The 13,632-nt window shown below is 43.5% G+C and overlaps 1 protein-coding gene across 4 annotated transcripts in view; it reads left to right on the top strand.

The window, feature by feature from the left end:
* The window catches only part of ARB2A (ARB2 cotranscriptional regulator A), a 253,767-nt gene that overhangs the window by 216,454 nt on the left and 23,681 nt on the right, over nucleotides 1-13,632 (top strand). The window contains exon 11 of one of the 4 annotated variants that reach the window (XM_082783045.1): nucleotides 3,373-3,595. The exons of the other annotated variants lie outside the window; for them this stretch is intronic. Within the exon in view, the coding sequence (XP_082639171.1) occupies nucleotides 3,373-3,377 (5 nt within the window). The 3' untranslated portion in view covers nucleotides 3,378-3,595. Of the gene's footprint in view, nucleotides 1-3,372; nucleotides 3,596-13,632 lie in introns of those variants that run through there. 4 annotated transcript variants of the gene reach the window in all.

Below are 13,632 nucleotides of genomic sequence, written 5' to 3'. Positions count from 1 at the left end.
AAAGAAAAATAATAATAATTAAAAAAGCCCATCCTGACTGTGCATAGCTGGGGTCAGCCAAACTCCCCATGCCACAGCCAAACCTGGCTCCCCTCCCAGCATCACTCCCAGCCACCCGGAGTGATTTTGCAAGAGGGTTTTGGTCCTGGAGACGTACCTTGATGCCAGATGTGTTACATTCTGCATGGGTGCTACATCTCTGATGTTTAATTGCCGTCCTGCCATGTGGTCTGGGTGTGGTTTTTGTCCGCTGGCCGCATGAGCCAGATGGGGCTGCAGAGCTGGTGAGTCTGCAGGAGGAGGGTTGTGATAAAAAACACTGGCAGAAGCGTTCAGGTGGTCCATCTGTAGGCTTTTTTATATTTTTGTCTACAGCTGTCTGCTCAGCTCTGCCATCTCAAGTGGCTCTTGGTTGCAATGTAAAAGGCACAGAGAAAACAAACCTTCCTGAATCAGAAAGGTCAAGAAGAAATCCAGTCTGACCGAAGGGATGGGGCTTACGCTGTCACAATATTGAATCATGGAAATGCAAGCAAGGAACGGACCTCAGGTGGCACATCTCTCTCTCAGGACACAGAATGATATAGCCATAGCTTCTCTGCCAGGTGCTTGTTTATGTGTAGGTCTGTATCCAGGCCGGCACCAGAGCCCAGCATGCTTCGCTGGGGACAGAAGTTGCATGGACTCATCTTTGGCATCTCCTCACTGTAATCCTCTTCATTTCTGTCTCCCTACACTTGCTTACCCATCAGGGCCGGTGCCTCCTGATGACAAACCTCAGCCTTCAGAGGTGCCACCAGCTGTCTCTGGGACATGCATAGAAGCTAGCTTGCCTGAATGTGCCCCCAGATGTCTCTGTGCTTTGCCTCCCCATCCCTAAAGCAGGAGTGCTGCTGCTTAATCCTGTAAATGTGACCCAGGCTGTGGGACACTCAGATTTTGTGGAGACGAAGGCATATGACAGAAACAAGACAAGAAACAAACACAAGACAGAAAAAGCCAGAGCACAGAGAATCTGTTTATTTTAGCTGGGATATTTCTTCCGGAAGGAGGAGCGCATTCGGAAAACGGCTTTAGCAAAATCACAGCCAGCTGCTGTGAAAACACCATCTGAAGTTTGTTGGAGAATTACAGGAGAGGGAAGAGGGAGACCACACTGCTGTCACTGCTGGTGACAGGAACATGCAGAGTGCGAGGATCTGGCCCTGGCCGTGCTGGCGTTACGGTTCTGGTGTAGTGGAACCGAAACATCAGAAGTGGTTGGAAGATGTGTAACCTGTGGCAGTCCATAGTGTTTACAAATGAGAAACTGAATAAGTATTTACTACTATGATCATTTAAGGCAAACAAGTAAACCATGTGATACCCTTTGAAACAGCAAAATAGAAAAAAAAAAATTAAAAATCTATAATTTTAATCAAAAGTTTGTTTCAGTCATTGAAATTCTGTTATTGCTGCTTACAAACATTAAAGTCAATCAAAACATCAGTAGCCTGAAAGATCAATATTTTTAATATGTTTGCATTGCAGTGCTGCAGATTTTTGGCTAATGGATCTCACCCATATTGATTTCCATGGGAAATGTTAGTCTGATACTGAAATAATTAAAAAAAAAAAAAAAGCCAGGGATTATTGGTTTGGAATTTTGAAGGAGATAGAAGTATAAAAATTGGTTATTGACTGAATTGCTTGGGGTGAATGAACCTTGGGCACTTGCAATAAACTTGTAGCACAGAGTCATTACTGAATACTACCTTAGTCCCGTAAACCTAAAATCAGTCAATAACCTATTATAACAATGCAAATTGTGGTGAAATAACATAGTGGGTCCTTTTCAAAGCAGCCGGATATTCATAAGCATCTACATACATACATGGATGGATGCATTAAACAACCTCTGCAACATGCACAACAGCAGCTGATTTTCAAGTTTATTTTAATGCATCAGGTTTATGTTGGTGTGAATGCGAACGGCTTGAATTGAAGTAATTGTTCCAAATAAGATTAATGGCTTTGCAGCAACTAAAATGAATAAAAGTACAGCAAAGTGCTGTATATAAATGCATAAACAAATGTATCAATACTGTCCCAGTTCTGGGCAAATGCTGTTTTGTGGGTTTGTTTGTGGGTTTGTTTGTTTTTGTTTTTGTTTTCGTATTTATTCTGTTGCAGGGGGAAAAGCAAAAGCAGTGACCAGCCTGAATCAGCAGCTGGAGCGGATCTGTGCTCACCCACTGCTATCCCCACTAGGTGTCCATGCTTTTTATTCAGCCCCTTATTCCATAAGTATTATGATTTCATTTACCTAGCATTTTCATCTTTTTTTAGGAGAGGATTCTCCCTTTTTTTAAGAGAGGATTCTCCCTGGGAATCCTGTCCCTGTGGCACCTGGGCATCACGATGGTGAAATAAATCAGTTCTCTGTTGCGGGATATCCCCTGCATTCCCAGCCAGGGACTGGATGACCTTACCTGAAGTCAGGCAAGTCTTTACTGGCTAGAATGCTAATTTTTATTCACAGTTAAATGAAACACCTCAGCAAAGCCATGCCTTTTGGTTCCTGGTTTAAAAATGATCTGAGACTCTCTTTTGCTCTGTGCTGGAGACTAATAGCTTGAGTGTTTCTGCTAAAAGTAGGCACTGCAGTGTGCAAGTTGTCAAGTGAACTATATTTTCACCTCAGCTGTATAAATATTTAACACATGTATACTAACACAGCGGTGGTAACTCGGTGCCTGTGATAACACGGAAAAGAGAGGTCATGTTTATATTTTACTATTAGAAAATTTCATCTATGGATGTTTTCTGATTTCTTCTCCCCAATATGTTACTATGATCATACCTGGCAAGGAACAAAGTGGGCTGCGCTGCCGCCACTGTGCTTGGGTCAAAATTTGGGGAAATTCTCTACGTGAGCAGCTCAGCAGAAAGCTGCAGAGGCGGGATCAGTAATCAGAGCCTGGGTTTAACTACAGATGTCTGACAACAGGCAGGTTACTGCATCCTACCAGAGCCTCGATGGACCAGCACCATTTGGGAATAAGTCTTAATGAAGTCTCAAATTTCTCAGTAAACTTCTTAATAGGAGTCTCATCATTGGGAAACTACCTCTGTAGTTACTCTTCAAGTCACGTAATTTCTGAATAATTAACATCCTCCCGCTTGCTGGAGCCGTGTATTTAGGACAGGGAGATGCTGGCGTGGCAGGAGCCAGTCCCACGGTGCGGGTCCAGCTCCATCCCTGCCACCATGTGGGACCCCTCATGTCTGCAGGACCATGCGGGAGGTGGGCTGGTTTTGAGCCCTTCCCCTTTTCATTTTTCCTGGGCTGGAATAGGTTCCCCTTTTTAAACCTTCTTCATTGTTTTCCAGGTTGAGATCAGGGCAGCATTTCAGAACAAAGCTTTCCAGTGCTGCATCCCAGACCTGCTAAAGCCTGCCCATGTTCTGTCATCTCAAAAGGCCAGGTAGAAAGAAGAGGAGTGTTTCCGAAAAAACAAGAAGTGAGGGAAGATAGCGTCTCTTGTCAAAATCACTCTTTCTCATGGCTTGAAACTTCTTAAACTAACTAATAAAAACAAAAGTTTTGCCTTTCTTCCTCATGTGAAGCAGAGATTAAGTATGTGCAGGGAGGGACAGTGATAAAGGGAAATGAGACCTCCTCCATGCCTAGAATTTTAATTTTTGTCTTTTCTTTGGGGGGAGGGGAGGAAAAGGTTTAAAAAGGAAGTATAAGTAATAGTGGATTTCCCCACATGTTTTTAACACATTTGTCTCACCCTGTGCAATTCAGAACAGAGAGAAATGTTTGAGGCTTAGGATATTCCCTAAAGAAAGCAAACAAAAACATCCAAAAAAATCAAACAAAGCTATGTGTTTTTTTTTCCAAAACCTATGTAAAAAAGATTAAACATTATAAACTGGGAGTTGCATAACAAGAGAAATTACAGGGGATCTTAGGGAAAGTTTAAATGATGCAGGAGTAAAGGGGAACAAAACATCAATGGCAATTTGATGATCTGAAGCAGGAAGGAAGAGGCAGATCTGGAGCTGGTGGAGCTGTCACAGCCAGGTCAGGGCTGGGTGAGGGCACAGAGGGAATGTGAAGGCAGGTGACTTTCAGCCCAGCCTGCACAGTCCCCTTCCCTACAAGGGCTGCAAGCACAAGAGACAGAGACCAGGTCCCTATAAAAGCACACCAGCATTTTTCCTTCTGCGTGCCGTACCACACTGTATTTTGGGGCAAGCAGCCTGAAGAGTTACCCTGGAAGTGTCATTTATTTTTTGGATGGGAAATGTTCATATAGAGAAAGGGCCTGAGCATCGGAGCTGGCAGCCTGCAGGATGGGGCTGCAGACCCCTCGCAACAGTTTTCTGGTTCAATTGTAGCTCAGCCCGGACCCTTGATTTATGGCCGTGTCCCTTGTCTTCTCTAGACCCTGTGTTTTGTGCCCATTGCTTTGCCTCCACGTGACATAGTCTGTGAGATGGTTCAGGAGAGGTCTCTCAAGTTTATGTGCCAGGGGATGTTGCTACACCTGAGTCTGAGGCATTAAGCAGTTCACTGCTTTTGCTTTTCCTTGTTCAGAGGAAGAGGCCAAAGATAATACAAGCTGCAATGATTTCAGAAACACAAAGTAAAAACCAACGGTAACAAAACATACAGAACTGCTAAAATATGGGGTTCTCCACAGAGCAGCAAGACAGTTCTTTTTTTCCCTGAGTAGAAGCTTGCTCCTCAGCATGGCTTGAAACAGATGTCTCAAATCTGTAATCTGATTGTATAGGCTACAGGAAAAATCCTCTACTCAGGTACACCATGTCTGCATTAAAACAAATGATAAGCAGGAGCTGGTGTGTCACAGAGTCAAAGACATTTTGCCTTGAGTTTGCAATTACTTTATTATTCATCATGGAGAAGTTGCAAAGGTTATCCTTGGAAGGTGACACACATGCCTCATCTGATACAGAAAGATGGATTTTGTTAATTTGAAACTCAGACCAGGACCCAAGGACTTCGAAGAAGTAGCCCAAATTTCAGCCTGTGTGGTGACAGCATATTGGCAATCAGAAATACAGCTTTAGAGAGCTGTTCCTTCATGTTTCAGTCATGTAGTTGTGTTTCTGCCACAATGCAGGAGGTACTGCTTTCTGGCGATGTCACCAGGTATCTTCCAAGCGCTGTTACCATAGTTTCACAGTATTTGTGTCTGTTTTCAAGATTAGAGAAGATCACTGAGCTGATTTAGCTTTTTAGTTACAATAACAGTATTTCTCTTATTAGTCTGCAGGTAGATTATGATGGAGATTGGCTTGTTCTTAAGTACAGGATTTGGAAAACTAAAATATTTGCTATGGCCCCAGTTCAGGGAAGTATTTGAAGCATGATGCCATGGGATGCTGGGCACCAATGCATCTCATTGAATTTAATACAGATCAGGGATGTTTGGCATCCTGCAGAAGTGAATCACCCATCTAATACTTTGAATGTAGTGCATTCTGAAATCTTCTTGGGAATTCAGGCCTGCTGAGATGAATCATGAAATCTGTAGGCTTCAGTTACATGTATACCTTTGTATATGCAAAGTAGTTAATTCTGCATGTATTTGATAATTTCCTGCTGTATGACATACTGGTACTTTCGTAATGAAGTCTTCCAGGCAGGTAGTTTTTGTATATCCAAGTAAGGCAGCTCTAAAATAGGGAAGCTGTGTTAGTTCACTGGATATTGCTATTGTTACTGCAGAAAAATGCAGAAAAAACAGCAGCTCCATGACATTTGGGCACTCTTATGAGCCTGTCCAGCAGTTAAGTTAAAATAGAATTAAATAAATTAAAACAAATAAGCAAATACCTTAAAGTAAATAAACAAAGTGTAGAGACGTGGTATTAAATCAATAGAGTATAACTTTTCGAACTTTCTGATAAGTTTTGGAGAAGCACCAGCCCCCTTTACAAAGGAGGTTAGAGGCAGTATGCAGTGGTTGTACAGGAGCCTCGTTTTGCAAAAATGCCTCCAGAGACACGGGTGTCTGCATGCTTCCCCGTTTCCACCCCCTCTACCCCCCTCTTTCTGTCATAATGGGGGAGAAATTGGTTCCGAATGTGTTTTCATGACCCCCTACTCCATACATGTTATCACCTAACCTTAAATGATGTTTCTACAGTCTCGCCTGTATTTACAGTAATTATATGCATAATGTAGCATATTATTGTCTGGACTTCCTGTTTAATCAGTACAGAGCTTCTTACAAGTGCAGCTGAAAAGGGCAAACAAAATTAAAGCTTTATATACCAAAACAAGTTTGATTTGCTAAGCTCCCAGCATTCCAAAGTACACAGATTTGTTCCACCAAGTTTTGCGATGGCTTGCAGATGGGCAATGATTAATCAGAGAGCTAACTGTGAAGTAGTTTGCAATTAAACTGGAAAGCTCTGAAGCATGCTAATTGAATCAGAAAATTAGAGACACTGAGCAGTAATTGGCTATTTCTCATGCAGCAGGTGCCAGGCCACTCATCTGTGGAACAAGGTATTTAAGGCGCATTAGCACTAGTAAAAATACTTCTTGATATGGAACAGTTAGATTTTCTGCTCATTTTCACCATGGATGTCAAAACACACAGCTGTGATGTCTAGTGTTCACAGTTCATGCTGTAAGAGTTTGGGCAGGGTGGTCACAAACCTGTGTTCACGCAGTATTTTTAATCAGGTTGAAGTTGGGGTGCCTGGGCACCTTCCTGGTCCTGGCAGACCCACAAATCCCTCCTCTGAGTTTGCTTTTATGGGTTTTTGTTTGTTTGTTTGTTTGTTGAACATAGCTGGATGATTTTACCAGCAGCAGCTGACGATGAGGTGCTAGGGACTCTGTCCCCCAGCGCCCCTGTTCCTGCTCTGTGGGGAGAGGCCGTGAGCACCCCATGCAGTACTCTGTCCCCAGACCTGCTGAAAAAGCAGAAGGGTCATTTCTGTGTGTGCTGGTTATAGATATATGTGTCAGCAGAGTGCGGGCTGCCATAGTCCTGCGACACTGTGAGTGGGACGCAGTCACTTCTGTTTCATTCTTCCGCGGGTCTTAAAAAAATTACAAGTTTCTAGTTGAATATTAGTTGAGGGCATCAAGAGTATAAATCTAATACTGCTGTGAGCTTAGTAGATGCATAAAGCCAATTCATATCATGTCTCAGCGTGAGTTTATATCTTCTAATTAGTACCACAATTTTATAGAGAACACACGCAATGAAAGTTTGTTTGCCGTGCCAACAGGGACCGGAGCACATACAGTAGTTGTGCTGTAGCAGAGTGATGGTGCTGTATGAGCACAAACGGCTTGTAGCCTGAGCAGTAGGTAACCAGAAAAGAATGGGATTTAATAAGTGAAATGGTGGAGAGTTTTTACAGAGATATAACCATTTTCAAATTAGACTGGGTGGGGCGCATGATTTCTTTCTTCGTAACTAATTAGAGCTTGGTATGCTTATTAGTGAATAAAAAAAAAAGGTATTAAAATAGAAATGCACTGCATCATATTACTCTGAGTATCGAGAAGCGGAATATTACAGTATTCAAATGCTAATCATATCACTTAGCAGATGACTGCAGAAAGTAGTGTATTTGAACTGAGACATAAATTATAAATTGTAAACAGTGCATAGGGGATATGTTATAACTGTGTCTCATTTAAATTAAGGCAGAGAGTTTTCTCTGAAGCAGATTATGTGCCTTCATTAAGTTTTAAAGTCCCCTCTATAATGTTTTATTAAGATGGCTTGGCACAGTGTTTCCCAGACTGGATGTTAGCAATGTGCACTGGTGGAGGCGGCCGCAGCAGCGGCAGTTCAGGCACCTCGACACGCTCCTGCATGCTGTCCAGCCGAGGGATCACCCCCGTACAGTGGTGGCTTTTGTGTCCCGCACCCCTCCCCGAAAATCCTGGTGCCTTTGCTTTCTTTACTTGAAAGCAGCTCCAGAACATTTACATGATCAATGTTTGTTGCTGGAGGGATAAAGTTTGCTCTTCCATGGACAAGTGAGAACATATTGATCATTTTATTCTATTTGCTATTTCTAAATTCAATATACCTCTGGAGTCGATAAGCGAGATCGAGAGCATATTCTTTTTTGTGTGTGCCTGCTTGTAGCTTGTTCTCAAGATCCAAGATACATTTTTGATTAATCACGAATGCTCTGGGGTCATGGAGAGCAAATGTGTTTGTGGAGTGTCAGCTGATGCTGTCAGATAAATGTCTTAAGCTTAGCCAGGGTTCGTGCCCCAGCTTTAGGCTGTGCCAAATGTCTCCCCTTGTTGAGGAAGATAACAGCTATACTGGAGGCGACTGAGCTGTTTATTCACAGAAAGGGCTGACCTTGCCACATGGGGCTACACTCAGGTGAAAAAAAAAAAAAGAAAAAGAAAAAAAAATGGAAATGTTTTAATTGAAACTTGAGAAATTCTAACTTTCTGCAGCATCCCCCATGTGACCCAACCCAAGTGATTCCCTCATTGCCCAGCCTTGGTGCTGCTGGTCCGGGCTGTGTCCCTGTCCCTGATGAGGCTGGTGGCACCAGGGTGCTTGTGCTGTGGCAGAAAAGCAGGCAGAAGCCCTCCAGGCAAAAAGAAAAGCTCTCAGGGGCATCCACAAGGGCAGCTTCACGTTCAGATTCACAGCATCCCCAGTGAGCTCCTGGCCTGGCGAGGGGCAGCTGCCAAGGGATGCTCAGGAGTGCCTCCCCTTGTCCGTGGCAGGCTTTTGGAGTCAGGCACTGTTCGTCAGTAGTAATTTGTCCTCCAAAACGAGTCAGAAGAGGTAGATAAGGAGTAGTGACACGATTGCTGAGCTAACACCTGGAGAGCGCTTTGTACCCAGGCTGTTTTGTAGTGCTGAAGGCAAAGAGATGGATCATATGGTGGTGCATAAATAAGTGAAAGCTCCCAGGGCTACTTGTGGGCATCAGTTGCAAACCTCCTCGAATCGGGGCTTTCTCTCCCTGCTATCTCCCCAAAAACGTGTTTATTCTTTGCTCCAAAGATGATGCTCCACTTTTCCTTTCCTCTCAAGAAGTTCATACTGTCATGGGTAAATCATCGTGGCTAATTAGACTCAATAATGCTGCAAAAAATTTCAAAAAAAGATATAACACATCTGTCATGAACTCCCACCAGATCTCTTGGAAATGAGACATTTTTAATATTTTATGCTGAACACAAAATATCTTGAGGAAATGGTTTTATATGCTGTGTACTAAAACAAAACCTTCAGTGTCAAATGAGTAATACTGTCTAAGCAGCCCCTTGAATGCTGTTATTTCAGATCTCACCACTCTAAAAATATGAATTTCATGTTAATAAAATGTACTCTGTATTAAAAAAAAAAAAAAAAAAAAGTTGTAGGAAATAATGAAGAAAGTCCAATGTATGTCTGACTGTAAAACTGGTAACGTCTGTTCCTGTATCAGGGAACACTCCAGGCTTCAAATAAAATTTCAGCCTTACAAACCCAGAGTTGTTTTTTTTTTAATGAGATCTTTTCAGCGAACATCTAAATCAAATTAAATGCAAATATTTTGCACTTTAAACTGATTTTAACTAAACCTCTAGCTGCTTTTGTTCTGAAAATAACTGTCTTCCTTAAAACAATATTTAACATTGACGTTTGAGTCGTATGCTCCCAGTGTATGTCAACAGTTAAATTTGTCTGCCATGCCTACAAGGGGGACAGATGATGCATGTGAAAACTTCAATGTGCAAAAGTTGGGTAAATCGCTATTTTGTGTTTATTCTTGGTGGCAAGTCACAGACACTTATTTAATACAAATACTTACCTGAATGACAGGAAAATGCACATATTCAAATTCTGTAAATCCCAATAAACTTCTAAATCATTCATTTAAATACTTAGCCTGAGATATGTTTCTTAAATATATCAGTAATCCTTATTAAACAGAGAAGCACACCCTGCTTGGCACATTGCAAATATTCCTATGTTATGACCGCATTATTTGGGACATACAAAAAAACCTCTTATCTGTATATATATGTATATATATATATATGTCTGCCCTGAGGCTCTGCTCAGCTGGAAAGGCAGGGTAGGAAAGGTGAATGAAGAAATAAAATTATCGACGGAATTAAATCAAAGAAACAACAGAAGTCTTTATCAGCAAATTTATCAGTACGGCTGTGCCAAAGATCTGCTGCAAACTGTTTATTGACCCAGGTCCTGCCTCAAGTTATTCTTTCCAGCATTACTTGGGATATTAAATATTCAAATTAGCCCACCTCAATTATGAATTACTTTCTGATTGTTTCTTCCTGGTCCTGTCCTTTTTTCTTTCTGGTTAGCAAATTGTCTGGCTGACTGTGAACTCCTTCAGCAGCTGCTGAACTGGACAGTAGACAGCTAGTTGTAGGAGAGACCATGTTAAAATTTATGCAATTTAGGCACTCTTCTACAAATGAATTTCTCATTCATGTAAAAAAAAAAAAAAAATTATTCAACCTTAAAAGGCAGCTCAGAATAACTTTTGCCCACTTACCTATTTGGACGCTGTCCGACAAGTAGTTACCTTTGCGGGGTTAATCCAGGAGCTGAGTTTTGCCTGCAGGGTGCACAGCTTGGGTGCTTTGGGCCGGACAACAATGAGGTCCTCCAGCCTTTCCTGAGGCTTTTCATTATCAGCATGCTCTGAGTTTCACAGGCAGCATCCACTTGCCCTATTTTTTAACAATGTTGTATTAAGTGCCATCTCATTGCACTTGTGTCTTAAAGTTCATGGTCTGCTTCCCTTACAAATAGTGTTACTTCAGTGCACTGCTGGCTTTTAGACATAAAGAGAAGATAAGACCATGTTCCTTGTAGTCAAAATGTAACTTTAATGCATCCTACATGGGAATTTGTTTGTATCAGCACGTTAGTAGGGGCAAGAGATGTTTGCTTCTCTATATCTAAACACTGTAAAAAAAAGGTTGACCAACTATCTATTAAAAAAAAAAAAAATCACTTAATAAATCTAACCAAGGGACTTTGAAAACAAGCTAAGGCAGAGCTGTGCTTTAAGTCCCAAATAAGTGTCAGCTAAGTCAGGCTCACAGAGGAGGTGTCTTACTCACTCAGCAGCAACATGAGGGACCTCTCTTCCCACCTGGGACTCTGGCAGATTGCTTTTTTGCCAAATGGGAAAAGGCACAAGCTTCCCTTCAACTCGTAGGCTAGTGAAGGCAAAGCAAGAACATGCACTCACAGGATGGAAAGATAAAACTATGTGGATGTGAGCTGGCAGAGCTGGGGCTGACACCTTGCACCGGTTTGGACTGAAAGCATGGCTTTGACCTCTTTCCATGAGCTGGGATGGACGGTCAGGACTTGATCTTTCCCAGAGGTGAACACAAAGTGCCAGCCTCCTCTTTGTGCTGTGTTTGCTGGGGAGGAGTTCAGAGCTTCTCCTGGTGCCTGCAAAAGTGATTTCTTGACAAGACTCACAGGGCGCAAGCCACCAAAAGAGGTTTCCTCTGTCAACAGTGATAGAATAACATCCTTCTGCCATGTGAAGTAGTATTCAAGTAAAGCCCAGGCTGTTTTTTAACTGTTTCTTCCCCTTACCTCCTCACTAACTCATTTTTCTAGCAATTTTCAGATGGCTCGGTTAAGGGAAACCAGTGGGTTTTAGGCAGAGCACTATGAGCCTCTGCTATTTGGGATGCCTGGTCCACTTTGCCAGGGGTACCTGGGAATCTGACCTCCTGCCCTTAAGACATTTGTGGTAGAGACACGTCCCTGTATACCACTTCAGTACGTGTCCTGCCTGGCTGCTTTTTGAGCTTGAGACAGGCCAGTGTGCTTAGACATGACTTCGCTTCGTCAGCGCCCTCCACGCTAATTCTGCGTGACAGCCAGCCCTGCTCCCAGCCCTGCTCCCTGCCCTGCATCAGTTTCCCTGCTGGGGGACCTTCAGGGGCATTTTACAGGCACCCAGGTGGATCACCTGTGCTACGGCAAGAGCAGAGACGTCTGACACTAATCCAGCTTCCAGAAAGAGAGCTGGCAGTCATAATATGCAGTCTAATATTCAAGAGAAAAGCAGTGGTGTCACAGCCCTGCTGTATGGTGTGATAGTGGTTGTCTGAAGGACCAGCCGACAAATTATTCTGACCCTTTGTAGGCATCTCAGCAGAGAGCTGTATAGAGGAATTTCTAGGAAGTTAATAAAGTGGGTCTGCAGGAATTTGTGGAAAAGACTACACAAATCTGGCACTTGAAGGATTGTGTGATGGGCTGACCAGAGGCGGGAGCGAGTATGAGGAGATGGGTGGGCCAAGCAGCAGATCGGACAGCCGTGTATGTCTGCCTTTGTTAATTAAAGTGCCCAGGGATGGTCCAGGATGCTGGGATGCATCTGCCCATGCTTTCGTGCTCCTCAGACTGCTCCTGGTGCCTGAGGAGGACAGCTCACCAGCCCTCAGCCTGCCTGGGAGTCGGGGTTGCCTGAGGGGACTGCATGCAGGGAACGCTTGGTGCCAGTGGGGCCTGGTGCCCAGCAAGGTTCCTGGGGCTGTTTGCCAGCACAGGCAAAGCCCGTGGGTTCTGGATGCAGGAACAGTGACCCGAAGTTCCCTGTGATCAAGCAAGCAGAGCCAGTGAAGGGTGAAAAAAGCAGCACGGCATGACAAAGATCTTCACAGCGATGTCCAGGAGGAGTGCCTGCAGGGCTTGAGGTCGTTGGCAGGACAAGAGAAGGCATCATGTTGGCCATGGTGAGCTTGGGCAGCAGTGCTGGTTTAACAAACAAGGCAGGGTTGACTGTAGAGGTTTATTACACAACAGCAGCAGCCAACGTGAGCCACGAGCAGGATCTGGAAGCAGCGCCTGCCCTGGGAGCCCAGCAGGTGACATCTCTGGTGGCTATGAAAGGACTTAACAGCCAGGCATGGAAGGAAAGACGGATGGTGGTGAGCCCCTGGACGGGGTGAGAGGGGAACGAGAGCCAGGGAGCTGGCGGTGAGGAGGGGTCAGAAGCAATGTGTAGGGAGGAGAAGGAGCGAGACCGGGCAGGAGAGCGCTGCAGCACGAGGGGAGAGCAGGGCACTGAGGAGGGAGCGCGTCCACCGTGACCGGGGCTGGGATGGCAGAGGGACAGCACCCGCTCCGGGAAATGGGGGAGAGTGTAAGCCTCGGAGAACAATAAACCACATTTTATATTAATTTTTACCTTTGTTTTTGGTGTCCGTTAAAAACGTACATTTAGGGACGTAAACACAACTCTTTCAGAGCTGAATTTCTTATTATGATTATGTAAATGTTGCAAGTTGATTAAGTCTTTGTAGTTATGTTTTGGCTCATAGCAACATCTTTATCAGCAGCATAATTCATACTGTAGCAGTTAGTATGACACTAGAGAGAAGTATCAGTTTATTTCTTAGAGCTAATTGGCTTCACTACATAGTTCAAAAATCATTGGCATCTAGTCAAACCATACTCACAGAAAATGTACCACACTAATAAATGCAGATCTGATGCTAGCAACGTTGGTATTAAATTTAAATGAAGGCATATCCAACCTATATCATTATTTTACACCTGCATATCATCATGTAAATACTAAAGCAATTAGACTCAGTAGGTCTGTTTTGTCCAT

Source organism: Aythya marila (genome assembly GCF_965140915.1).
Source record: "Aythya marila genome assembly, chromosome: Z".
NCBI classification, from domain to species: Eukaryota; Metazoa; Chordata; class Aves; order Anseriformes; family Anatidae; genus Aythya; species Aythya marila.
Note: the sequence above shows the minus strand (reverse complement) of the source record. Positions and strands in the feature narration are given on the sequence as shown.